This window comes from Mycetomoellerius zeteki, unplaced genomic scaffold, assembly GCF_001594055.1.
Source record: "Mycetomoellerius zeteki isolate Tzet28-1 unplaced genomic scaffold, Tzet1.0 scaffold79, whole genome shotgun sequence".
NCBI lineage: Eukaryota > Metazoa > Arthropoda > Insecta > Hymenoptera > Formicidae > Mycetomoellerius > Mycetomoellerius zeteki.
The window spans coordinates 1,592,170-1,618,105 of NW_017257819.1; the positions used below are offsets into that span (position 1 = coordinate 1,592,170).

Sequence of the window (25,936 nt, forward strand, 5' to 3'; positions counted from 1 at the left end):
GATCACAACTTTTAGCACTCGGTGATCATTCAACATTGGCTGTTGTCAGCTGTCGTGTGTTGCATCAAGTTACAGCGTGGTCGTCGTGTTTGGTCGTGTTCGAAAGTACATGGTACGGGTAATCTCGCTCTCGTTTTGCTGCACGCGAAGAAATGCACGCAACGACGGGGATAGTGGTGGCCACCGACGAGGAGAAGTTACTCTCCAGGTTTTCTAACCTCATCGCCAGCGCCGCTGACGATGCGATCTCACGCGATGATCGGATCTTTCGTTTCGGCGTATCAGGTGATGCCACAATTTTTTAATACAACTTTTTTTTTATTTCGTCTCACTCTGCTCGCTGTTGCTACTCGTATTTCATTGACAATGAATTTTATTACTGCCTCTGTAATTTTCACGTTCTATACAAGTCTTTGGTTTCGATATATATGTATATACATATATATATATATATATATATATTTAGTTTCGATAAGTTTCTCACTAATCATGCGAGAATGACTTTGATTTTTCAATTTCGCTTAAAGTCACATTCTTGTGCTGCCGCGCTCGAAAACGAGCTTTGAACTCATTTATTCATGAATGTTCATGAATTCGTCGATAAGTAAGACGTTTTCATAAACTTCCGATTTTCGCCTGCCTTCGATACAGGGAATTGACTACGTTTACACCGTGCATTTAGGTCGCGATCTATACAATAGATGTCCTTGTTTATCCTGTAGGTTAAACAAAGACATTTATCGTATAGGTCGCGGACTAAGTGCACGGTGTAAACGTAGCCATTGTACTTCAACGAACTATACTATAGATATGATAAATTAAGAGGATCATTATAAGAAAAATTGTTTAAAGATACTTTAGTAACTATTTATTGGAAAGAGTATCATTTTTCCGAAAGAGAGAGAGAGAGTATCATTTTTCCTAATTTCTTACAAATTTATATACTCTGGAAAGAGATCGAAAAAAGTGCAGAAAAGTGATGATCGTATGGATCGATCATATGATCACTTGACATGAGGCCTGTTCTTTTTGTCTGAATCAGTTTCTTTCTTCCTCTTCTTTCCTTCTGGAGAGAAAACAGAGAACTAAACTGGAAGAGGTTTTAGCCTCCTGTTACAGTTTTAGCCTTGGACCGAATTTTTTCGGTCCGAATTCTTGATTAATATTACTATATTTTCTTAGTTCGCTTAATTTATTTATTGTCCTTATTAAAATAATACAGTTACAAATTTGTATATGTATAGGTGACTTTTAGAAGGCTTTTCCCTCCCCCAGGAAGTTAACCACTGGATCATACGATCCGGTTTCGCACATGGTATTGTTAGGGCTGTGGCAGAGAAAGAGATGTAATGAGACATCATGACTACATCTCGTTATATCTCGTTCTCTGCCATAGCTTTGAAAAACTCTTGACATCAGCTATTAGATTTTGACATAAAAAATAAAGGATGTCCCATTTAAAAATCGATGTGACCTTGACCTGATTTTGGCGACGCCACCCAAAGTCAAATAGATGTAATCAGTGAATAGATATTTTTAAACCCTTCAACTTTTATCTGAATCATTTTTCCTAAAAATGTTTTGTTTTCGAGATATTTCACCAGTCTGAGACTTTTTACTCTCACTAAGTATTTAAATACTTGAACTAAATAATCACTACAAACTAAATGCATTTAGTCAAGTTAACAACTTTTTTCCCAGTGTATGTAAATATCGTATATGTATCAAATAATCTGAAAAAATAAAAAAAATTATTTTTAATTCGTTATTGATTTGTTGTATAGGCGGTTCGGTAGTACAATTGCTGGCCAAGTCTCTGCCTAACATTGCAACTGACTGGAGCAAATGGCGCTTTTTTTTTTGCGATGAACGAGTGGTGCCTCTGGATGACTCTGAGTCAAATTTTGGCCTTTACAAAAGTTGTTTAATCGGAAAAGTGCCTGTCACCGAGGAGCAATTCATGAAGGTCGACCCAGAACTCAACGGTAATTGATCCGTAATCTATTTCTATTTTTAATAAGAATATACGATAATCCATATATCTGTAATTGCTTTACATTTATTATTTATTTATCTATTAGCTTATTTATTATAATTTATTATCATTTATATATACAGGGTGTTCCAAAAGTAACGCTAAATCTTTCGCACAGGAGCAGAATGGACTAAACTGAGAAGAAAGGTCCTCTACCATTTTACAATTTTCGCAATAATTAACAAGATATTAATTACTAAAAATTGTCGAAAATAATTGGTGTTCAATAATTTTTTACTCAAATATCAATTTTATAGAAAAACTGCAAGAAACAAAAATTATTTATTTTCTTCTCATAGAGCTCTAAGAATTTTTTCAGAATTTTTTATCAACTTTTTAGTACTGCATTTTCTTATTTTTACCAACATGAAAAAATACGGATTAAAAAATTCTGAAAAAATTTAAAAAAAATTCTTAGAGTTCTATGAGAAGAAAATAAACAATTTTAAAGATTTATCGTTACTTTTGGAACATCCTGTATATATATATACATATAATTATCATTTTGTAATTTATATTTTGATTATTCATTATCTTGTTATATAATTTTATATACATATTTTTATATTTTAACATTATTTCTATTGTTTATCATTTATTTATTTATTTATATATATTTGTAGCCGAGAACGCGGCGAAGGATTACATTAAAAAAATGGCCTTCTTCTTCCCGCCGGATAGATTACCGAGATTCGATTGTCTGCTGTTGGGTGTGGGTCAAGACGGGCACACGTGCTCGCTCTTTCCCGGTCATCGAGCCCTCGATGACGAGAACATGTGGGTCACATGGGAACTGAACGCGCCAAAACCACCATCCAGTAGAATTAGCCTCACTATGCCGGTCATTAATAACGCTCGCATGTGTGTGTTTATTGTCACTGGCGCTAGCAAGGCCGAGATCGTCAAAGTAATTACCAAACTTTTCCTGTAAAATAATCATTTGAATTTTTAAATTTAAAATATATTTAGAAAATTAACATAAATAGTTTTAATATTTCTAAAATTCAACAATTAAACAATTTTTTCACTTTTCTTAACAACTAAAACTTTCAAAATGTGATTTCTCGAAGATATATATTCAATTAAATTCAGAAAAATAAACACAGTAAAGAAAATTTAAAGATAATAAATCAACTATAATTAAGATGTTTAAGCATTTGTGTCACTTTTTTGATCAGATAATTCTTCAACAACTAGATTTCTTATATTATGTTTGCTTTTGCTTTACTTTATATTTACTCCTGCACAATTAAAACATATATAATATAACAACATATAATTAATATTACAGAACTGCGTATAGAACACAAGTGAAAGGTGAAAGGAAATTAAAAAAAGTAAAGGTTTGGTTGTATTTAAATTATTAATGTATTGTTTACAGAGAGTCTTGAGAGATAAAGAAGATTTACCAGCTACCAGAGTGGAACCAGTTGATGGTACTCTTTTTTGGTTGCTCGATCAAGAAGCGGGCAGGCTACTCAACTCAGACTGAAAAATGCGAGGTGGGATTAAATAAGACTATTACTATACAAGATTTACATAGATTTTATGACATTCCATGCTATGATCATCTTGTAACTATTTTTTTCCTTTAAATCTTTCTTCAGATCTATATTTTAACGTATTTTTTCATTACAATTTATTGTTAAAGTCGATAGAATATTTTATATTTGAGTAAGTGTTATATGCTCGTACCAAAGGCGTGCGAAAAAGACTCGTGAGAAAATTGAAAATTCAATTTTCGACTGATATTGCTCAACAATGTCGTTTATATAAAAAAAACTGTGCAAACTTTGTTATCACCAACTTGCATATTGTAAAAAGACAATATTTAATAAGAAAGTAATAAAAATTTTGCATTTTCAAGAAATATATGATTTAATAACAAGAAAACAAAAATTAAACGAAGTAATTTAATTTCCTTAATCTTCACAGAAGAGAACATATAAAAAATAGAATGCAATTTAACTTTTTATTATAAATATTTGGGAATATCATTTTATAATTATTATAATAATTCTTTAAAAGGGGATAAAAAATTAAATCTGAAAGATTTCTATTTTTACAAACTTTGGATCGCAATATAGAGCAGGTTTAAAGGAGGATAAAATTCTAGTAGTTCAGAATTTTATTCTTCTTTAATAGTAGAAGTCTATTAACCTTCATTCTTGTCTGAGTTAATTTCTGTTATCTTCTCTTCTTTTTTTCATGATCTTGGAGGAAATCACTCAATTCTTTTTCCTTCATTTTTAGTACACACATAATCCTTTCTTTCAAATGAAAATTGTTTAAAAAATCGTTTTTATTTTTTTTTTGTATTTTTATTTTTGTTATCGTAAGATTTATTAAGTTTATAAGAAAATTGAATAGCAGTTTAACAAAAATGTTTTCTTCCGCAGATATATGCAGAAAAAAATTATACAAATAGACATACCTATTGTTCGTAATCTTTTGTGATATATGTATAATAAAACTAAGAAAAATATTTTCTAAGTAAAGCGAAATATTGACATTCATAATTATCATTCGAAATATATATAATAATATATATAATGTCTTATTAATGAATAGTATAATTAGTGTAATTTAATGAATGATACATTAATGTAAAAAGGAAGAAAAATTTCGAATACAGATTCTAAGGTTAAATTGTCATTAAAATTGTTGTTTTATTTTTGGATTGTTAGACTAAGTTATTTTTATAATTATTAAATTAAATTAAATCTGATTTTATATATATATAACTTATACTTTCAAATTATTTTTTATTATTTTAGCCTGTGATTTTATATTTAATTTTTCATATACAAGATCCATCAATAACTTCCAAATTTCTACTGAAGAGTATTATTTCTATGGGGGATTACTTTGAAGGACAATAAAGGTTTATATATTAATTAAGTGATGTTTATTTTTTTTTTCTCATAACATTCACCGAACTTTATTGCCACACCACGTATACATACATTATGTGTATACAAGTATCTCGTAAAAACCGTAACACTTAAAGATAGATTCTTGAGATCATTTTAAGACGAAAATAATTATTGCGAAAAATATCTTCAGCCGATTTGAATTTGGTTCTCTTGAAAGCACAGTTTGCTTAAACTAAAAATTGTATTTTAAAAAGTATTATTAGGCATGAAAAATCGCCTTGACCAAAAGCATTTTCCATTCATGTATGTTTAATTTAATTTATATTAATTAAAATTGAAATGCATATACACAATTAATTGTACAATTTTATAATTATTAATTTATACAAATTATAAAAATCAATTATGTATGTACAACATTATAATAACTGTTCAAATTATGCATTTTTCATATCTGTGCACAATCATACGCGTAGCAATAAATTTTATTGCGTATTATTTTTGGAGATAAACTCGTAACTGTTTTGACAATGTGATTATATAACATTTAAATATGATGTATTATCATAGCAGTTATATGTCTCGAAATAATAAGCAGTGCGCAACAAAATTTGAACAGTTGTTGTAATACACATGATTGATTTTACAAAATGTATAAATTAATAACTTTAAAATTGCACCATCAATCGCATTTTAATTTTAATTAGTAAAAATTAAATTAATGAAATATAATTAATAATTTTCTAATATTTATAAGTTTCTCTATATTATTTTAATAAAATATTGAGCATAGACTTGAATGAATTTTACTTAAATATTAGCAATAGTAGCTATTATTCTGTCAAATAATTGTAAGTACATATCATTTACTAACTATGTGTGTGTACCAGTTTTTCAGGATTATTTTGTTAAAACATTTAACATGAGCTTGAATAAGTTCTATTTGAATATTAGCAATAGTAACTGCTTATTTTGTGAGATAATTATAAGATAGATACATATCATTTGCTAACTACGTATTATTTGATAATTATAATTTTACGTAAGATGTGAAACTGATAGCAGATTTTTCAAAGAAATGTCATCTGACAGCTTGCGCTTTATGTATCACATAAAAATAAAAAATTTTATTATAAAAAAAGAAAATATTCCACAATGCGTTTGTAGAAATATCAATAATCTTATCTTCGCTTATATAATCTTTATGTCGATATTAACAAAAGAGAATTACAACAATTAGCTTTCGCTTTTAGCACTTTACGTTATATTATACCTAACATGCGAACTTTAAGAGATTCGTTAACTTTAAATGCTTATAATTGAAAAACCTATTATTATTAGCCTCAACATTTTGGTATTAAAATTTTCATCTCAAAATGATCTCAGAAATCTATCTTTAAGAGTTGTTACAGTCTTTGTACACATCCTGTGTATACAGAGTATAACTAAAATAAATTGAACTTCGAGGTTTCCATACCAAATATGGGAAGTTTACATAAATATATATCTGTAAACCCATTGTTATAGAGGTACCTACAGCTTAAAATGTATATTAATAGGATCCGGACATTCGCGCAATTTTCCGTATCACGTACCATAGATTTTTATCTGTGGACATTTTAAGTCCTTAATTTAGAAGTTTTAAAATTCAAATCGATAACGAAGATATGCTACTTCAACAAAATCTTCGCTGCTTGTGAAACCATTCGCCTTAGGATCTTTAAAAGAATACGACAGTTCATGGTTCAACATATTCAAGCATGTATTGAATCAAATGGGAGACACTTTGGATATTTGTTGTAATTAAAAATTGAATAATAAAATAATAATAATAATTACCTGTTTCATTTTCCATTAATGAACATTTGTTTCAGCTATCTCAGTAACAATGGGTTTGCGGATATACATACATACATGTTTATATAAACTTTTTTCATATTTGATGTGGAGAGCTCGTCCCCGAAATTTGTCCCCTTATATTAGTTATTCTGTGTGTGTTATACGTAATAATATTTATTATTATTTAATATTATTTATTTTCAATTTTACATACATATATATGTGTGTATATAAAATGTGTGTTAATATCACATATGGACACACACACATATATATATATATATAAATTAACATTTACACTTTTGTTATAAAAAAATGTCAATCACGTCTGATTCAATAACTCATTCACGATAAATATTTCGATAATCTTCAAAATAATAATAAAGTGAAAAAAGTGAAAATTGGAAAATCTTTACCGAATTAGCTTATTAAGAAGATTAACTTCTAATAAAAATTTCAATTTGAAAAAAAAATTGTTTAACCGAAAATTTTGGTATCGTATTATATCTTTAAATATTCTTTTATTTCTCGGATTATTTATTAATTTGAATTAAATGAGGAATCTCAAAATATAAGACGACATTTAATAGAATTAAGTCTTTATCGTTCACAGTTTAGCGTTATCGTTATCACGTTATTCCCAAAGATTGATGTATTTATCATGTATGAGTTATTACTATTTCCTAATATTTATCGATAAACAACGTGTGTCTGACTGTACATGTTTATAATACATGTAAATACATAATATACATAGTTTGTAAATTTGTAAAACTCTAAGGGAATGAATCGTAGTAACCGGAATATATGATAGTAAATTGCAACGGCCGATGAAATCGAGTTTATGTATATACGAAATACATACATAACAAGGTTGAGATGAAAACCAAGCGACGCATGATTCACAACAAGATAATAATTATTATCGCCAAGTTATGTTAAAAGCTTGATTCACCGAATAATTATTTTTTTCTTTTTAATTTTTAATAAAGACTTTTAATAAAAGTGTAGGAAAAATAATATACGTTAATATAAATATTGAAATATATTTCTTTATACGTATGTAGAAGAAAAATAAATAAATAAAGATATCTAAAACTAATAAGTAACAAGATAATTCTAAATAAGAATGTCGTACTGAATGCTATTATACATGCATACATGCACGTGTGATATTCTTTTTCCAGTTATTTTTCTGCAACATTTTTTTCTATTTATGGAAAATATATAGTTGAATTTAATGATGTAGAATAAATATAGAAAAATGTGAAGTTATAGTTTTCATTATCATTGTAAAATATTAAAAATTTTTTAAATATTTAAACTGAAATAAAATTTTAATTCTATTTCTTTAGTTTAGAAAAATTTTGTACTTAATATAGAATATGATAAAATCACTAAAAGAATCTAAATAAAGAATATAATACGTTATAAAAGAACATAATATTATATATTACAAATATAAGGTTTTATTCTATTCGCTAAGAAATTAGTATCTTCTTGCTGAAAATTTTGATCAGTTACTTTTATTATAATTTTGTTCATTATGTGAATTTATTAAAATTTAAAAAATATGAAATTACATTTATAAAAAGATCAACAAATTCACAAAAATGTTTTGTAATAAAAGTACATAAAAATTATTTAGTTAATACAAAATACTTTGTGTTTCAGTGGATCAAGTTACTTTACACATTTTTATGGAGCAATAATCTTGTAATTTACAAAATGCCATGTTGATAAATCATGCGAAAAAGTTTACAGTCATATACATATCACAGTGTCAATGTATAACTCGGTTCTCCAACCTCTTAATTAAAATGGAAACCTTTAGGTCGATATTAAACCATTTTTACATATCATAACAAAACATATTTCTATTAGCACGTTCTAGTCAGAATCTAAACCCATAATTTTTTATTTCTGAAATAATTTTAAAATATGCAAAAACAAAATCTTTTTTAATTAATCAATAATCACACAAACGTTATGTGATTACTGTTATATTTGTATTAAGTTATAATAAAAAATTATTTTTTAAGATTTTATACAAAATAAATTATAATTATAAGTAATAAAATATTATAATAATTTATATAATATGCAAATTCTTTACTGAATGTTGATGCTGACTTGAACGTTTCCACTGATACGTTTTTATACTAAATAATAATCAAGAATTGGCTTTTCCTCCTTTGATCGCTGTTCAAAACTTGCTCGTAATTGTTTCCAAAAAACTACACATAATACTTTTCTTACAATTCTTTGTACTGTATTTACTCGCCGAAATAAAGCATCATTGCGTTATAATAACGATAATCTATAGCAATTGCTAGAAAATTGATAATTATAATATTTTGATTCGCCTTTTTTTTCTAATTTATTAATATTAAAAATATATTAAAATCTTAATAAATTATTTAAAAAACTGTGTAATAGAACGCTCGATTAATCAAAGAAGTTTCTCCTAATAGCGATAACAATAAATAACACTCGTTTTCTTTCTTCATTATTCGCTTTTTCTTCTTTGAGGAAAGACGAACAAACGCGTTTTATCGCCAAACGATATTCGCCATCGTCGATTACTTATAACGTGAGTAAAGTGAGAGAGGAAAAAGAGAGAAAGAGAGAGATAATAAGTTAGTTAATTGAATTAATCAGTCACCTAGCGTTCATGTTCATCACGTCATATTGACGCCCAATGCCTGCCGGAAATGCTCATATACTACGTAGCTAATAGATACGGCAGGTGCAACCTGTGAAGAAATATTAATTTTTATATTTAGCAACAATCAAACTATATATGAATTTACATTAAAAATTTTAATCTTTAATTCATTGTTATTATTATATCCACACATAAGTTAAGAAACAATTAATTTATCTAAGCTGTATTATTTATATAAAGCTTGACAATAAATCAAGCAAATTTCTATAAATTCTTTTGTAGAAATCCTGTAAAAATTCTTAAAAGTCAATATAATTTATTTGCATACCTTAAGAAAATTAGGCGTGAGACCGCGATAGAGACCACGTATTCCCTCGCGGTTGAGGATGTCTTTGAAGACGCCAATCATAGTATTCGGCGAGCGATCGGGTGCAATCTCGGCCTGCAGTCGCGTCCGCACTAACGCTAGCGGATACGAGCATACTTGGCCGGCCGTGCTTGACGCAGTGCCACACAACAATAGAATCCAAAATGCTGGCTGTTCCTTCTTGTCATGCGTACGTAAATAAGTATTTTTCAGCGTCTGTAAACATACCTCCCTTTCAAAAAACCATCGAGAACAATCACCGAGGAAGCTTGTAGATTTTATCTCGACTACTTAAGTTATATGTATACTCAAGTTAATTGTATACAATAAATTTAATTTCATATAAAAGTTACATTATTGTAGAGGAAAAGATAGATCTCTATTTTGTTGGATGTCTATTTATCGTCATTGTTTTGAAGTTAAAGCTTAAAATCTCTACTTTAAGACATTATGGCCAGATTTTAAGTTTGATGCACCTCTGCCACTGTAATTCTCAAAAATATGAGGGTGTGTTTATCATATTGAAAATTGCAAAGTTTGACGGAATGCACGGATTTTGTAAATTTTTTTTGGGAATGCCGTTTGCAGCAGCATAAAGTTCGAATTTTCCCCTTTAATTTAAAAAAAAAAACGAATCGCTGCGATTTTTTTTCGGCAAAGTTAATAAAGAACTAAATTAATTCTTAACTATATAAACTTGTTACTTACGAATTTTAAACCATATTAAATTTGATATTAAAAATTTGATAAAAATCATATTAAAAATTTTGATATATCTCGTAATAGATAAACATCAATTATCAACGAAAAGATCGCGTCAACCTCGATCGCAACTTCGATATCTATCTAAGAACAAGTTAAAAGTCGTTGCAAAAAACAGTATTAATTATAATAGAATTTTTAATGGAATCCACATCAGTAGCAGAGACCCACCTTTTCCTCTAACAATAAGTAATGAAGTAAAAAATAATGTACAGCTTCTTTTCGATATTGACTTACTTCGTAAACAGCTAAATCGATGCCGGCATATGGCAGTATTCCTATCAAATTAGGTATGTAGCCTCTGTAGAAGGATTTCAAACCACCCTGTCTATATATTTTCTTGGCTGCATCAACCATGCCATCAAATTCCCCTGTTTTTCGCAATGCGAGTCTTGTCTTCAACACCTGCAAGTTTATTTATACTTTTACTCATACTAGTATATCTGTACTTTTTATTCTACGCTACACAAATAATTTCTCATTACATATAATCCAATGTTTATTATATAAAGAACAGGTATTAAAAGCATCTTATTAGTCATTATTTGGTAACAATTAAAAAAATATTTCTGTGCGCATTATTTACTTTAAAACATAACGATAAGAAGTATAATATAAAAAAATTCATGTCTCAATCTGATATTATGTAATCATCCAATAAGGAAGTATATAAATCATATATAAAATCATAAGGTAAATCGTACCTCGAGGGGATAGATGGCGGATTGACTGATACCACCGGCCATAGAACCGGCACAAAATCGCTCATAGAGTCCGAGCTCGCGCGCCTCATTATCCGCCTTGATTGCCCGCTTCACTTGCTCGTACGCCATAAACTTGAGCGCTGTCTCCGGTCCAATCTTGAGCACGTTAATGCCATTACCGCGCCACAGACTGCTAATGCCACCCTCGCGCAACATGTACCTGAAGCAACTCATGATATTGCAGTGTCGTGTGCCGTGGACCTGCAAGGACGATTGGACGATTCTCTCATCGTATTAAAGCAAACTAAACAAAACTCGATCGCTCGAAATGTCATCATAAGCAAATCGTTTCGTACAATGCGTAAGAATGATGTGATTTTGGAGATTTCATTATTTAATCTATATACATAGATTACATGATATACATATACAATAGGGTGTCCTAGAATGACCGCCAAATATTTCGTGCGCAGGTAAAACGGACTATTGAGTCGAAAAGTCCTCTACCATTTTGCAATTTTCGCAATAGTTAACAAGATATTAATTACTAAAAATTGCCGAATATTAGTCTTCAATAATTTTTTACTAAAGTATTATACTATCACAGAAACTTCACAGAAAAACAGCAAGAGACAAAAATTATTTATTTTTTTCTCATAGAGCTCTAAGAATTTTTTCAAAATTTTTTAGTATTGCATTTTCTCATGTTGGTAAAAATAGTTGCCAATAAGAAAATATAATACTAAAAAGTTGATAAAAATGCGGTATGTGTACATATAATGTAAAAATTTATATATACAGGGTGTCCCATAATTCACCTGACAACGCTCGTGGGCAGATAGAGCGGACTAAACTGAGTCGAAAAATCGTTTACTATTTTGTAATTTTCGCAATAGTTAACAAAATATTAATTACTAAAAATTGTCGAATATTGGTCTTCAATTTTTTTCTCAAATACTATCAATTTTACAAAAAAGACTGCAAGAGACAAAAATTGTTTATTTTCTTCTCATAGAACTCTAAGAATTTTTTCAGAATTTTTTATCAACTTTTTAGTACCGCATTTTCTTATTTTATATCATGAGAAAATACGGTATTAAAAAATTCTAAAAAAATTCTGAAAAAATTCTCAGAACTTTATGAGAAGAAAATAAACAATTTTTGTCTCTTACAGTTTTTCTGTAAAGTTGATAGTATTTGAGAAAAAAAATGATTAAAGATGACCAATATTCGGTCATCTTTAGTAATTAATATCTTGTTAACTATTGCGAAAATTGCAAAATGGTAGAGGACTTTTCGACTCAGTTTAGTCCGCTCTACTTGCCCACAAGCGTTGTCAGGTGAAACGGGACACCCTGTATAACAGTAAATTTAATAATAAATTTACAGCTTTGTGAATCATCTAAAGTGAAGGAAAATCATGCAAATGCTTACTTGTAGATAGACCTTGATACGATCTAGGGGCGCAGTACAAGTACGTGATACGGCACCTGCTATTCCGCCAGATACTAAATGTCGCCACCACATTCCGGACACCATCTCGCCCTTTGTGAACTCTTCGGGGACGCCGATGTCCTCCCCGATATCCATATACTGTAAACAAAAAAGAAATTACAGATTAGTATATAGAATTTCATCTACTTTTTTATTTCACGGAGTCAATCAGTCTAACTTCTGATAGAGGTATTCAAGTAACATTATCACATCTACGTGTATATTATCACATATATAAATGACACATTATCACACATATGTCAAATATAAAATGACGTTATGGTACATATATTCACGTAAAGGAAAAAATTAAAAAAAGAGTCAATTGTTCAAAAAAGTATAACTAAAACAAGTGTTTTTTTTTTAGACTTTCTGATAAAATTACTAAGAAGTTTGTAAGGAACATCTCAAAAATTAAACACGAACATGATGCATTTATCCAAATATCAACGTTCTTGCTTAATTTTTGAAGTATTCCCCAAACACCACAAACTTTTTAATAATCTTATCGTATCCAAGAGATCAAAATTAACAAAAAAAAAAAAAAACACTTTCTTTTACTTATACACCTTTTTGGGCAAAAATCAATCTTTTTTTAAAAGATATTAAAAAAGGGCTCAAAAAGAGGTGTTAGTAAAAGAAAGTGTTTTTTTTTTATATTTTGACTTTCCAGATACGATGAAGTTATTAAAAAGTTCATGGCGTTGGGGAATACCTCGAAAATTGGGCAAAAACAAAAACTCAATTTTTGAGGTGTTTCCTCAAAACGGTACGAATTTTTTAATAATTTTATCATATATCCAGGAGATCAAAATCTAAAAAGAAAAACCATTTCTTTTACTTATTCTTTTTGAAAAAAATCGGCACTTTTTAACATCCTCCTTTATTCGATGAACAAGTTTTGTTTCACATTTTGCGAAATAAAAACTTAATTTTACATAAATTTGTCAGTTTATATTAATGAAAATACTAATAAAAAGTACATTAATAAAATATTCGTAAGAAATAAACCATTCTTTCAAAATTAATATTAGCTGTTCTTAATAATGAAGATAACTATAACTAGTATTTAATTAATATAATTATATAAATATGTGTATATTTAATCTACATTTAATCTGTCCAACAATTATTTATGATAATAATTTAAGAGCACATAGTTATTTGTAAATTTATTGTCAAAAATACTTCTACCGTTTTCATTTATAAATTTATCATTCTTTATGCCAATTGGGAATTCATAGAATTTCTATTTTTACAAACCTTTTTCTTATCTGTTTTCGCGCAATTATGACTACCCGCCGATATTCACTGCTAAGGTCTGTTGCTGAACTAGAACTTTTGGAACTTAATGTGAAATATATATTTGATATTTGTCAAAGCGAGAAAGAGAGTTCTAATGCAGTCTAGTGCAAGAACAGACCACTAGTGTGCTAAAAATCTACAGTGCACATAACGTACATATGTTATACATACATTTTTAGTATTGACAGTGAATATCAAAACACAATCTCTCTTTTTATCTGACTCTTAATGTAAATATCGATCGACTAGATGATAAGATTATTGTCAACTACCTTATTCTTAAACCGTACATACGTACATACCATATATGTATATGGATCACTTGGATTGCGTAACAAAGGTAAAGTTATTATACTTGCTGCATTTCGACGAAGGTAATCAGATCCATGTACAATGGCGCTATTGTGTTACAAACATTCTTTTATAAAACTAACACGTGTTGTAATTCAAAACCCAGTGTATCGCACCCACGAATCAACCTTTGTAATAAAAACCTTTAATTTAATAATCTTCAAAATATGCTTTTATCTTTATATAAAGGTTTGAGTAGACATACTTTTAACTTTTTATTCAACTGTTTACCATCTTTTATTTTATGATTTATAAAGCAATATAATTATTTTTATGTAAATATTCAATAATATCATTTAAACATTTATATTAATTTAATAATAATATTATTTAAACATTTTTATAAGAAAAATATTATTAAAGAACGTTATAACGGATATTATACATGTAACACAAAATATTTATATTTCTCTTTTTCTCATCACATAAATTTTACAAGTACGGAAATCGTTACAATATCAACAGTGTATACCTTGACATTTATAAATGTTACGTCACATTTATTTTCGAAAACAAAACTGGATTCTACCATAGTGTAATTTTGTCTCTTTTTATATTCTCTCTTTAATTTATATTTATTTGTTATAATACGCAACTAATAGACAGAATATCTTAAAATAAGTAGTCTTTTCATTTTTTAAATCAAAACAGAAAATATACAGATAAAGCGCATTTATGAGTCATCGTTAAAGCTCGCATTGTAGAGTTCAATTTAAGCTATTGCTATTGGATTTGAAGTTTATTTGTTTGTTGGTCTACCTCCTTTAACTAATCTCGCAGTCATAACCTGTGACGTAATAATTTTGCGAAATCACGATCGGGCCTGCTACTCGCAGGAAGACGATGAAACATTATTGTAATGTTCTCGGTACAATAATACGTGATATCGTAATTGAAGTAGAATATTCCAAGTAAAATGATACTCGCGAATCGTCGAACGATAAAGTCAACTGCGAACTAAAAAGATTCCCCAGCATCTTCTTGGCCCGACTGGGCGACGAGCCAGCTAGTCTACAGATACAACATTCTAGGCTGTTCCTTCTGAAGCTATAATTTTCGCACATTTCTCAAAATAAAGCTAATGTATCGTTTTATAAGTAAAACTAGAAGAACAGAACTTTAATTTAAATAACAGAAAGTGGGTTAAGATAATAAAATCTAATATTGGCTTTAATAACAATAAAGGGCCATAACACACGGAAAAACTTATGCAGTAAGACATAAACAGTAAGGCAGTACTGGAATTTATTTGCAATTTTTAGTCAATTTTCAGCTTGGTTCCCGCCCCTTACCTCCACCAACTTACGTGCAATTTAAATGCGATCAGCATGTTGGTGAGGTAAGGGGTGGGAACCAAGCCGAAAATCATCTGAAAGTAGCAAGTAAATTCCATCACTGCAGTGAGAGATGCCGCACACACTTTCCATAACAGTAACCGTAAGATATATCGTAACAATTAGCCAATCAAAGCTGAAAATTGACCATTCTTTACTGTGATTGGCTAATTCTTATGCGGGGTCTACAGATTAATTAGGAGTTGTGTAGACGATCGTGGGGTCTTAAGTCGTAGAAAATTGATCAATCATGATCGATTATTCTCCTTATATTTGACTGTGATTGGTCAATCTATTACGACTCTACGACCGTCTACGACTTCTATTGTCGGTCCCATGTTACGATACATCTTACGGTTTACTATGATGTAAAGTAAAGAAGTTAACATGTTGGATTTGCTACTGCTTACATTATAGTCTTATGGTTTCTACTGGATTGACCAATTCACTTAAGATAGCTTTTACTGCTTAAATTTTCTTTTTGTGTATCATGATCCTAATGTAGAAAAAAGTGCGAAAACAGTATTAACAAAGTAAAACAGAAAAGTTATAGGAACAGATCAATAAATAAAAATTAAGTAGGAATGGATGAAAAGTAAATTGTATCGCTATCGATATCAGATTAATTAGGTAAAAATAATGGACAATAGGTGTATCTATCATATTTAACTGCATGCATACTTGACGAGTTTTCAACTTTGATACATAATGTATGTATATATGTGAGTATATATAAAAGCTCAAGAGACGAATTCTCGAGATTCACATTCCAGAATTACTTTCGCTTTCTAACGCTGTCCTTGCATCGCACACCTGACACTTTCTTTTTCCATTCGGAACAGATATACCTCAATAAACTTGGGCCTCGATTGGCTGCCTGATCGGCAATAATCCCCTGCCGCTTTACTTACTCACCCGTTGCAAGAGTTCATGATAGCGCTGCAAAAATTCCTCGCGTACTTGACATGCGGACAAGGTGCTATCGTGCTGGAGAAATCTCCGTTTCTTCAGGACATACATGTTGCGATCAATCAACTATAATCGCGATTATCGCGAATCATGTGGTCGCGCACACGCTCGCCGCATGAAGTCGGCCGCACTGCTCGCTCTCACTTTGAAGTCACTTTTTTTCCTATATTTCTCTTTCCTTTTATCTTCTCTCTAGCTCTTTCGAGATACTTCTCTCCCTTTCAGTTTATTCTATTCTTCTCCCCTTTCCCCTTCCTTCTACTTGCTTCTAATTATTTTCACTTATTTCCCTCTTTTTTCTCTTGTTTCTCATCCTATACCTCTTGATGTTTCTAGAAAAGAAATCTTCCGTTTTACTTTATTATATCATTCAATTGTATCTTTCACTTTGTTTTACATTCAACTTTTTTCGGATCGTTCAATTTCCTTTCAGCTTTTATAACATTTAACTATATGTCTACTCATTGATATGTTTTTAAGTTATGTGGTCTCAAAAAAATCACATTTCCTCCGTGAAGTCAGCTGTGCTTACATGCTCGTATCTCACTGCACTTTCGCGACTTTCGAACTTTCTATCCAGCGAAATTGTCCGCATTGATTTGGATTGCGTAAATTCTCGAGAATTCTCCTTCTCGTTCTCCTCAGTATCTTTAGAAATTACTCGGAATAATCCGCCTGTCTAAAAACGACAACAGCCGATCGTGTGACTAAACGATAATTGGAAGAAATTCCACGACGAGTTGACGCACGTGGTTGCGTGTGTCGCTCAGGTTCAAAACGTTCTTGAACATGAGAGAGAGGGAGAGATGGAGAAGAGAGGAAACGAGCTACGAACCGGTGATTCGACCGCTCGGAGTCCGGTTGCGAGACTAACGAAACGAATGAGCACGAGGAAGGAAAACCCTGAGACACGAAGATATCCCCTCTAAAGCGAGTAACGCCTCCTGCTTCTCTCTGCTAGTCTGCCTTCTCCCCCCTTTCTTCTTGTCATCATTCATTCTCAACGTCAGAGATACGCGTCATCGAGACAAATACGTGCGATGACGATCAAAGTCGGCGACCGTTGCGTGCGCACAGTGCAAAGTTTACCTATACAAGAATGCTGACAACAGAACAAATTTATTAAGTTTCAATTGCATTTTTTACACTGATTCTTTGTATACCATATATGCATAGTAAATATATAATACTATTTAATTATATCGTTGTCATGTAAAACATAAATTGATTAAGATTGTAGTTATATATACACTCACGTAATACACAGATGTTATTAATTATTATATTCTTATTAATGTTGTTGCTGTTAATAATCACTATTAATTGATAATGATCGTAATATATCGTTATTAATCCGTTTTACTTCTCTCTTTATATATTATTCAGCAATTATTGATATATATATATATATATATTCTAATATTAATGTGTTACTAACTTTTACTATCATTATTGATAATAAAACTACTCAATACTCAATATAATACATATTTAACTTAATTATCAGCACTAAATATTATTAATAATATTAAATATCATTAATAATAATTAGATATGCGCATTATGGTATGAAATTTATAAAAATATCTGTAAACGTTTATCTAGAAATTATAACAATTTCTAATATTTACATCAATGCGTGAACAATGTGAAAATAAAATATATCTGCATAACAGAGCCATAAAATATATCTTGCGGTTTGAAGTTGGGAACTGTTGACGTGGCATAAAAAACAGCTGATGAAATATTGCACAGAGAATTTCGTAAGATATTGAAAATTTGACTTTCATAATTTAACTAAACATTTTGAGGTATATTTCGTGAAACGTCAGTGCTTATCAAAGTTGAAAATCTTGAGTACGTACACAAATAAGTATATATACATATATATGATACAGTACATGAAATCATATATAAGAGTCTCAGAATTTATCGGATTGAATCGTTTAAAAATAGTAATTATAATGTGAATATACATACGAAATAAACACGTTCGATCTTTCCATACACGAAATGTACACTTTCATATTTCTGTACATTGAAAAATTCGTTGTTTCCTATTTTATATTTCGCTTCAATATTTGTTTATAACTTTGTAATAAATTTCTAACCAAATTCCATATACAACATCTTTTCCTTATTTCCACTGTAGAATATGCTCCTGTAGTTTGTCAGTTAAATCCTGATACACCCTATATATAGCAAAATAAGAGATGAAATAATTTATCTATTATATGTTCGTATATATGTATACAAGTGTCCCATTTTAATTGCCCCAAGAAATATCTCGAAAAATTAATAAGTAATAACAGCCAATATTGAGATCCGGTAATCTCGATCTGACGCAACTCGCCGGTTTGCGTAAAGGAGCACGACAATGTCTCGCGCCATGTCTTAGCACCGAGACACTACCGTGTCTCCAGATAGGTGATACAACATTCGAATAATATATGCACCTTAATATTACTAACTACAATATTATACGTTTTTTCTTAATCTAAAAAAATTAAACTATATATGAAATACTCACCGTGGTATGATGCCAGTATTCTATGATATCAAGCAAGGTAGTACTTGGTGCATAGAGAAGAAAGTCCCGCCATTCGTTGAAACTAATGTTAAGACTTCCATCTTGATCCATGCTATGCAGATATATATATAATTAGTTTATTGTATGACATAATATATTGTTGGAGTATGATAATATATATTAAGGCAGGGGGATTCCCAAAGTGCGGATGACTCACAAGAGGGTCGCAAATAATTTTGGAATGTTTTAAATTACATTTTATTATGAACACTACTCCCTTTCACGACTATGTGTGAAATTGATTTTTCAACGATGGTAGGAATTAAAACTAAATTGCAAAATAAGTTATAATTATCAAACTCCTTGTGCCTGAAAATGACTTGTTCAATGTTAAGACTATGCTCTTGGCTTAGCGCCGAGACACTAACTGTCTTCAAATTATTAATAGATATAAGAAACAAGTGTTTTTTACATACGCTCATTGATCTCATAAATCTCATGTGAAAATATATCAATAAAAGTGTATTTAATAAAAAAATTAAAAAGAGCAGTAAAATTAAATATAAATAAATCAATTTCCATCCCCTTCTCCTTCTTTTCCATTTCCACTAAATCTAGATGGGTCGTGTAGTTTTTTTATTCTAAAAACTGAGTCGCGATTCACAAAAGTTTGGAAAACTATATTAAAAATGTATTGGTCGTACAGTCCCCCTAAAATAAATTAAATTTGAAAAAGTATTAATATTTACACTTCAAATAAACTATATAAACTACATACATGAAAATTGTGTGAATAAGATTAAATTTTTATTTAATAACACGTTTTTATAGTTCTACATGTTATTAAAAATTAAAATAATAACAAAATTTCAAGACTAATGAGAGTCAGCGCGGGAGGGGTTGCGCTCAATTATAGATTAGTAAAATTAGTTCTTCGTAAACTGATGTCTTCAACGTTCAAGATTACTAAATAAAAAAGACATCAGTTTACGAAGAAGTAATTTTACTAATCTATAATTGAGCGCAACCCCTCCCGCGCTGATTCTCATTAGCCTTGAAAAATTTTGTTATTATTATTATTTTAAATACAGAGTCCGTTCTAATAATTTATATTCACATTAAAAACTAAATTATTTTTTACAACATTAAGAAAAATCAATTTTTTTATGTAAGTACTTCAAGATGATTTATAATTTATACAAGGTTTTTGTGATTGTCCGCGTTTAGTTATTATTCTTTAATAAATAAATAAATAAAACAATTTAATTTATTTATAGAACAACTAATCTCTGCATTGTAATGAAACTTTATATTATATATTATAAATTGAATGTTGAATCTTGAATGTATATTTAAAGTATTTAAATAAAAAGTCCAGATTTTTTTCATTATTTCTTAATATTTTCATTAAAGCACACATCTACTTATTGAAACAACTTTTTATCCATGTAGAAAATCGCCGTTAAATTTCTTCTACCTTCAAATGTAATATAAAACAATCCTTAATTTTTTCATAATTTTTTAAATGTTTTTGAAATAGATCCAATACATTCTTAAAGTTCTCATATTAGGATTTCATAAACACATATAAGCACATTGTAGGATGCGTATCTGATAGCTTTAAAAATATAATTTAATAACGAGTTTTCAGTATATATTCAATGTTTTAAAATCTTTATAGCAAATAACATAGCTTACTTAACCATTTATTTAACTATGTTTAATCAATAATTAATATATACATTTCAGTATTTTAAATAATTTCAAAAAAATTGGTAATTTATTTCTAGATTCCAAAGTTCTAGCTTCTACGTTTAAACCTTGGCTGAAATGATACTTTTTCATATGTAAATAAATTTTTTAAAGTGTTTTAAAATACTTATTAGCATCGTTATTAAATTAATCAATGTAATTTATGGTATTATTTACAGCTCAGTTTATAATTGTGTTTCAAAATTCGATAAACCGAATCGGTACGCAACTTAAAGAAAAATATATTAAAAAATTTTACATTGAACATTATTAAACACTAAGATTCGTTCCAATTGAAAATGGGATTTTTTTTCTCTTATTTAATAATTTATTACAATTAATAAAGCTTTACCGTTGTAATAATTTTGTTGCTTCCTCCTGCGTCATTTCTATTCCCAGGTCCTTGAAAGCCCTTATCAATTCTTCTAAATCTATTTTTCCTGCGAGTGATATATAAAGTATGTTTAAGTCTCTACATAATTTTTTTATATGTTAAATGACAAGTAAATATTATAATGTATTAAGTACATTATTAAACTTTGGCTAGGTCCACTTGATGCTACGAATATTTCTAAGCATTTTTTAATTGCTATTGATCAATTAGTAAAATTCTTTCTTCCGATTAGTCAATCAAAAGTTTCGAAGCATTTGTAGCGTCAAGCTGACCGCACCCTTTATTTTTAAGAAAAGTATATTTTGTAAGCTTAAATTTTAATTCGGAGAATTTTTTCAATCAAATTTATAAATTTTTTTAGAATTGATTAACTGTAATTAAAAGTGTAATACTAAAATGTATGCTTACCATCTTTATTTTTATCAAGATGGGAAAATTGCAATCGCAAATTTTTCTCATGTTCGCGAACATAGTGTATAAATTCAGCTAAGCTTATATCGCCACTTTTAGTACTGTCCGATCTGGCCAGAAATTTCTATAAAATCGAAAAAATTATTCTTCAGATATATGTAAACATTCACATACATTGACTTAACATAAAAAGTACTGATAAAAAAATCCAATTTATATATTGTAAGATATTTATATATTGTAAGAGAACATTATGACATCTTGAATAGGTCTAAGAAATGTTTTGAAATTTATATAATTATTGTTAGCAAGTAAAAGATTTATACAGGACGAGTCTGATAAAAAGTTGAATACATTCTTTGCAAAAATGGTTAGAGATAGGGGGAAGACACCCATCATCAAAATTGTAGAATGATTAGTAGAGGGATATACTTTGATAACTTTGATCTTAAATATGTATGCTTTGCTTTTTTTACTATCAATAAAGTTTTTTTTAATAGCAGGGAGTATATTAAAAGAAGTCAGACTGTAAGTTTGAAACAAATTTTTCTATTATTACAATAAATGTTCAAAATTTTCACTATGTTGATCTAAATCTATGCCTGCAGTCAGTCTCCGTGGGAAGCTTGCTTGGACAGGATCTTTAAAAGTTGCATTTAACTGGATTATAAAACATTTTTAAGAATAGAAAAAATTTTTTTACAAGTTCTAAAGTATATCGCTTTGTAGTTGTGACATCCTCAAATCAAATGCCTCAATTTGACAATAGAAACCCTTTATTAGAACATGAAATGAGTACATAACATAAAAAAATATGATTTAATTAATTGAAATAAACTACATATTATGTAGTAAGTTTTTTTTTATTATGTATTTATTTCATTTCCTAAGAAAGAGTTTTTTATTCTCAAATTGAGGCATTTGATTTGAGGATGTCAAAACCACAAAGCGATATACTTTAGAACTTGCAAAAAAATTCTTTCTATCCATAAAAAATATAAACTTAATTATAAACGTTTTATAATCCAGTTAAATGCAATTTTTAAAGGCCTGTAGTGAGGTCCAGGAAAAATTCCAACTGGATCTTGTTCTGGGAGAACAGACCTACAATTTAAGGGGAGTAACGATCCATTTGAACGCTTGGAACCTTGCTAAAATCGACAAGTTGAAATTTTATCATTTTTTCACAATAATTGGGCAGTATTTCTTAAGATGTATATCGTAGAGCTAAATGAATTATTGCATCGTGTTCAGCGATCAAAAAAATATACAGTATCACATTTAAAATCCGGATTAAGTCATTTTTGTATCAAATCAAACATGTATTAAGGAAAATCAAAACTTTGATTTAAAAATCGTTCACTAGCGACCTCTAAATCTTAATATTTTTTAATAAAAATTTAGGAGTGTTCTTTTGGCATGAAATGGAAGCTTTTGAGCTGAAGCTGATTTAAAAAAAAAATTTTTTTTGTGTCAGTTTAATGTATATATATATATATGTTACCAATAGTGTAAGATATTTTGTAATTTATACAATAAAATGCATTCTTGTAATATAAAATATTTCTTTGATAAATGTTTTTCTGTACCTATTCCTAAATACTAAATTAATAAAAATATTCAAAGACGCAATTCCTAGAATTTTAAGTTTCAAAATTTCAATGCAGAAATCTAAATCAGAAAAATCGATAAAATATCAAGCGCATAAAATAAGTAAGAAGGTTTCATTATCTAAAATTTATACCAGAAATTTTCTTAAATTCCAAGAATAACAATTCCGAGAGTTCGAGATTTTATAAATCGCTAAAATGAAAAAATCTTGAAACTCGACAAAGTATCAAGAGAATATAATCGATAAGAAGATTGCTGTACCTACGATTCCAAAAATTGCTAGAATTGCAATTTCGTGAATTCGGGATTTTAAATTAATTGTGAAAATTAAGAGTTTTAAAAGTCGATAGAGTATAATCGAATTTAGATATGATGTGTCTAAAACTAAAAACGCTTTTAGAGAAGACAATTATTTTCCATTTGTAACGATTCTCAGACAATTCTTGTGACAATTCATAACTCAGTTGAATGCACATTCCTTTTGCATTCTGACAAGTGAGATTCAACTGAGTTTTTACCTACAATCTGCACAAAATCGAGACCGAGTCTCGTAAACCCGTCTTTAAAAGTGAGGTTATGAACCTACAGTGTTGTCATGCGATAATAACTTTTTACCAAAATAAGCAAGTAGTGACATCATTAATCGGAGTATGAAATACTCGGCTCACACTTCAGACTCGTCTCAGTTTCACTTTCGTTTAAATGGAAAGCGACTAATGATGTTAATATATATATATATATATACCTGTAAACAGACCTTTAAATCTATTCATTTTAAATGCACTTTCTACATTCTGCTAATAATGTTCTTCCAATTCTTCAAAATGTTTTCTTTCATTTTTCCTATATTTTTTATGTTACATAAATACAAGAAAATAAATTATCCCTAGAGATCATTTTTTTTAAATTAAATATATCTCCTTTTTCTTTAATATACTAATCGTTTCTTTGTTAGTAATCCAATAAACTCAAGTCTATTCATTTCATTTGTGCTTCAGTCCTTTTCTCTGTCTTCCTTTGGCACATATATTTATTCCATTCTATGTGCAAAAGACAACATATATACAATTAATTAGAGATTCAGATCTTCATCCCCATAACAATCAATGAAAACGGTATTCGATTTTGTTAAACAAAAAATAATATATAAAAGAAGAATATATACAATTAATTAATGCAATATATTTCAAACATCTCTAGAATTGACAAGTGCAAAAACTATGATAGCAGAGGTGCCACGAGTGTAGATATCACAGTATCGTTCAAAAGAATGTAGAATCTTATTTCTTTGATATAGCTTGATATGAGGAGGATACAAATCACGAATATACGTTTAATAAATACCTGAGCATACTGAGTGTGCACGCCAGCATCGCGAAGCGCTTGTGACAGATCGTGCACGTCAATACGACCGTTGCCATCGAGGTCGAGGCGCTCGAACAGACACTCCAGCCGTTCCTCGTCCTGAGCCGGCAGCTCGTGCAGGTAGTGCGCCGGCGGCGGCTTCACGACCGCGCGCGCCGCCGGCGACGCGCTTATACGCGCACCGCCACCGTTCCCCGGCATATGTAGGCGCGATGTTACACTGCGCTACACTATGCGACGCAACCTGAAAGCCAGATAAGACGAGACACCCTCCCGATCAGTCGTGGTACGAAGCGAAGCGAAGCCGTGCCGCGGTAAAGCGTACATATGTATACAAATGTATCTGTATGTGTGCACGTTTCGAGTGGTGTGTGTATATATATACATGTATATATGACAAACCAAGCGTATGTGTGCTTCGATCATATCGCGACGCACGCATCATCGTCCGCACCGCCGACAATGGGTGCTGACTAGAAAATGCGCGCGCGCATATGCAGCAACGCTGACGATCGAGGGGCGAGGGCTGAAGCTGGGGAATCGATTGGGTGCATTCAGGGAATCGATTGTGTATCTTGAAGGCTGCGGTCAACTTGACACTACAAACGCTTCGAAGCGTTTGACCGACCAATCAGAACAAAGAATTTTACGAATTGACTAATCAAAGAATGCTTCGAAGCGTTTGTAGCGTCAAGTGGACCGCAGCCGAAATGAGGTGAAAATTACAAAAATAAGTAAATTCACTAGAATAAACATAATTTAATTGATCAATATCTAGTGAATTTGCTCACTTTTGTAATTTTCACCTCGTTTCAAGATACAGAATCGATCCCTAGAACGACAACCGCTGACTGAGCGCTCAGTGAGCTCTTAAGGCTCGTCTACACGACAAGGCGCAAAGGCGCAGGCGCAAACTTGAGCTGGGGGCTTATTAGGCTGGAATCAGACTGCGCATTGAAGATTGAGGGTGATATTACATAAGTACGGAAACACGGAAATACGGAAACGCGCAACCAATCAGTAATCGGTGAAACGCGAAACCATAACAGCGGATTGCTTCTGATTGGTTATGCGTTTCCGCATTTCCGCGTTTCCGCGCTCATGTAATAGCACCCTGAGGCTGCGGTCCACTCGACGCTAAAAATGCTTCGAAGCGTTTGAGCGACCAA

At 30.1% G+C, this 25,936-nt stretch overlaps 2 protein-coding genes across 8 annotated transcripts; one reads left to right on the forward strand and one right to left on the reverse strand.

Annotated features, from left to right (window-relative positions):
* Pgls (6-phosphogluconolactonase) lies at positions 1–21,042 on the forward strand. Of its 4 annotated transcripts, none has more exons than XM_018458869.1 (5): positions 1–285; positions 1,785–1,985; positions 2,659–2,942; positions 3,417–3,537; positions 21,025–21,042. In XM_018458869.1, exons 1-4 carry the CDS (start codon positions 153–155, stop codon positions 3,525–3,527), a joined length of 729 nt encoding a protein of 242 aa, XP_018314371.1. In that variant the 5' UTR covers positions 1–152; the 3' UTR covers positions 3,528–3,537; positions 21,025–21,042. The 4 variants fall into 4 exon arrangements, with proteins under 4 accessions (XP_018314371.1, XP_018314369.1, XP_018314370.1 ...); XM_018458867.1 differs by lacking the exon at positions 21,025–21,042 and adding an exon at positions 12,692–12,755; XM_018458868.1 differs by lacking the exon at positions 21,025–21,042 and adding an exon at positions 4,435–4,530.
* SCaMC (Short Calcium-binding Mitochondrial Carrier) lies at positions 3,470–25,215 on the reverse strand. Of its 4 annotated transcripts, none has more exons than XM_018458852.1 (10): positions 24,747–25,067; positions 21,789–21,915; positions 21,339–21,426; positions 19,235–19,346; positions 12,686–12,844; positions 11,252–11,512; positions 10,785–10,952; positions 9,747–10,001; positions 9,416–9,506; positions 3,470–3,523 (listed from the first exon to the last, which is right to left on the reverse strand). In XM_018458852.1, exons 1-9 carry the CDS (start codon positions 24,966–24,968, stop codon positions 9,432–9,434), a joined length of 1,467 nt encoding a protein of 488 aa, XP_018314354.1. In that variant the 5' UTR covers positions 24,969–25,067; the 3' UTR covers positions 3,470–3,523; positions 9,416–9,431. The 4 variants fall into 4 exon arrangements, with proteins under 4 accessions (XP_018314354.1, XP_018314353.1, XP_018314352.1 ...); XM_018458851.1 differs by lacking the exon at positions 3,470–3,523 and adding an exon at positions 25,170–25,215 and having other exon boundaries at positions 9,164–9,506; positions 24,747–25,011; XM_018458850.1 differs by lacking the exon at positions 3,470–3,523 and having other exon boundaries at positions 9,164–9,506.
* Positions 25,216–25,936: the final 721 nt, after the last annotated feature.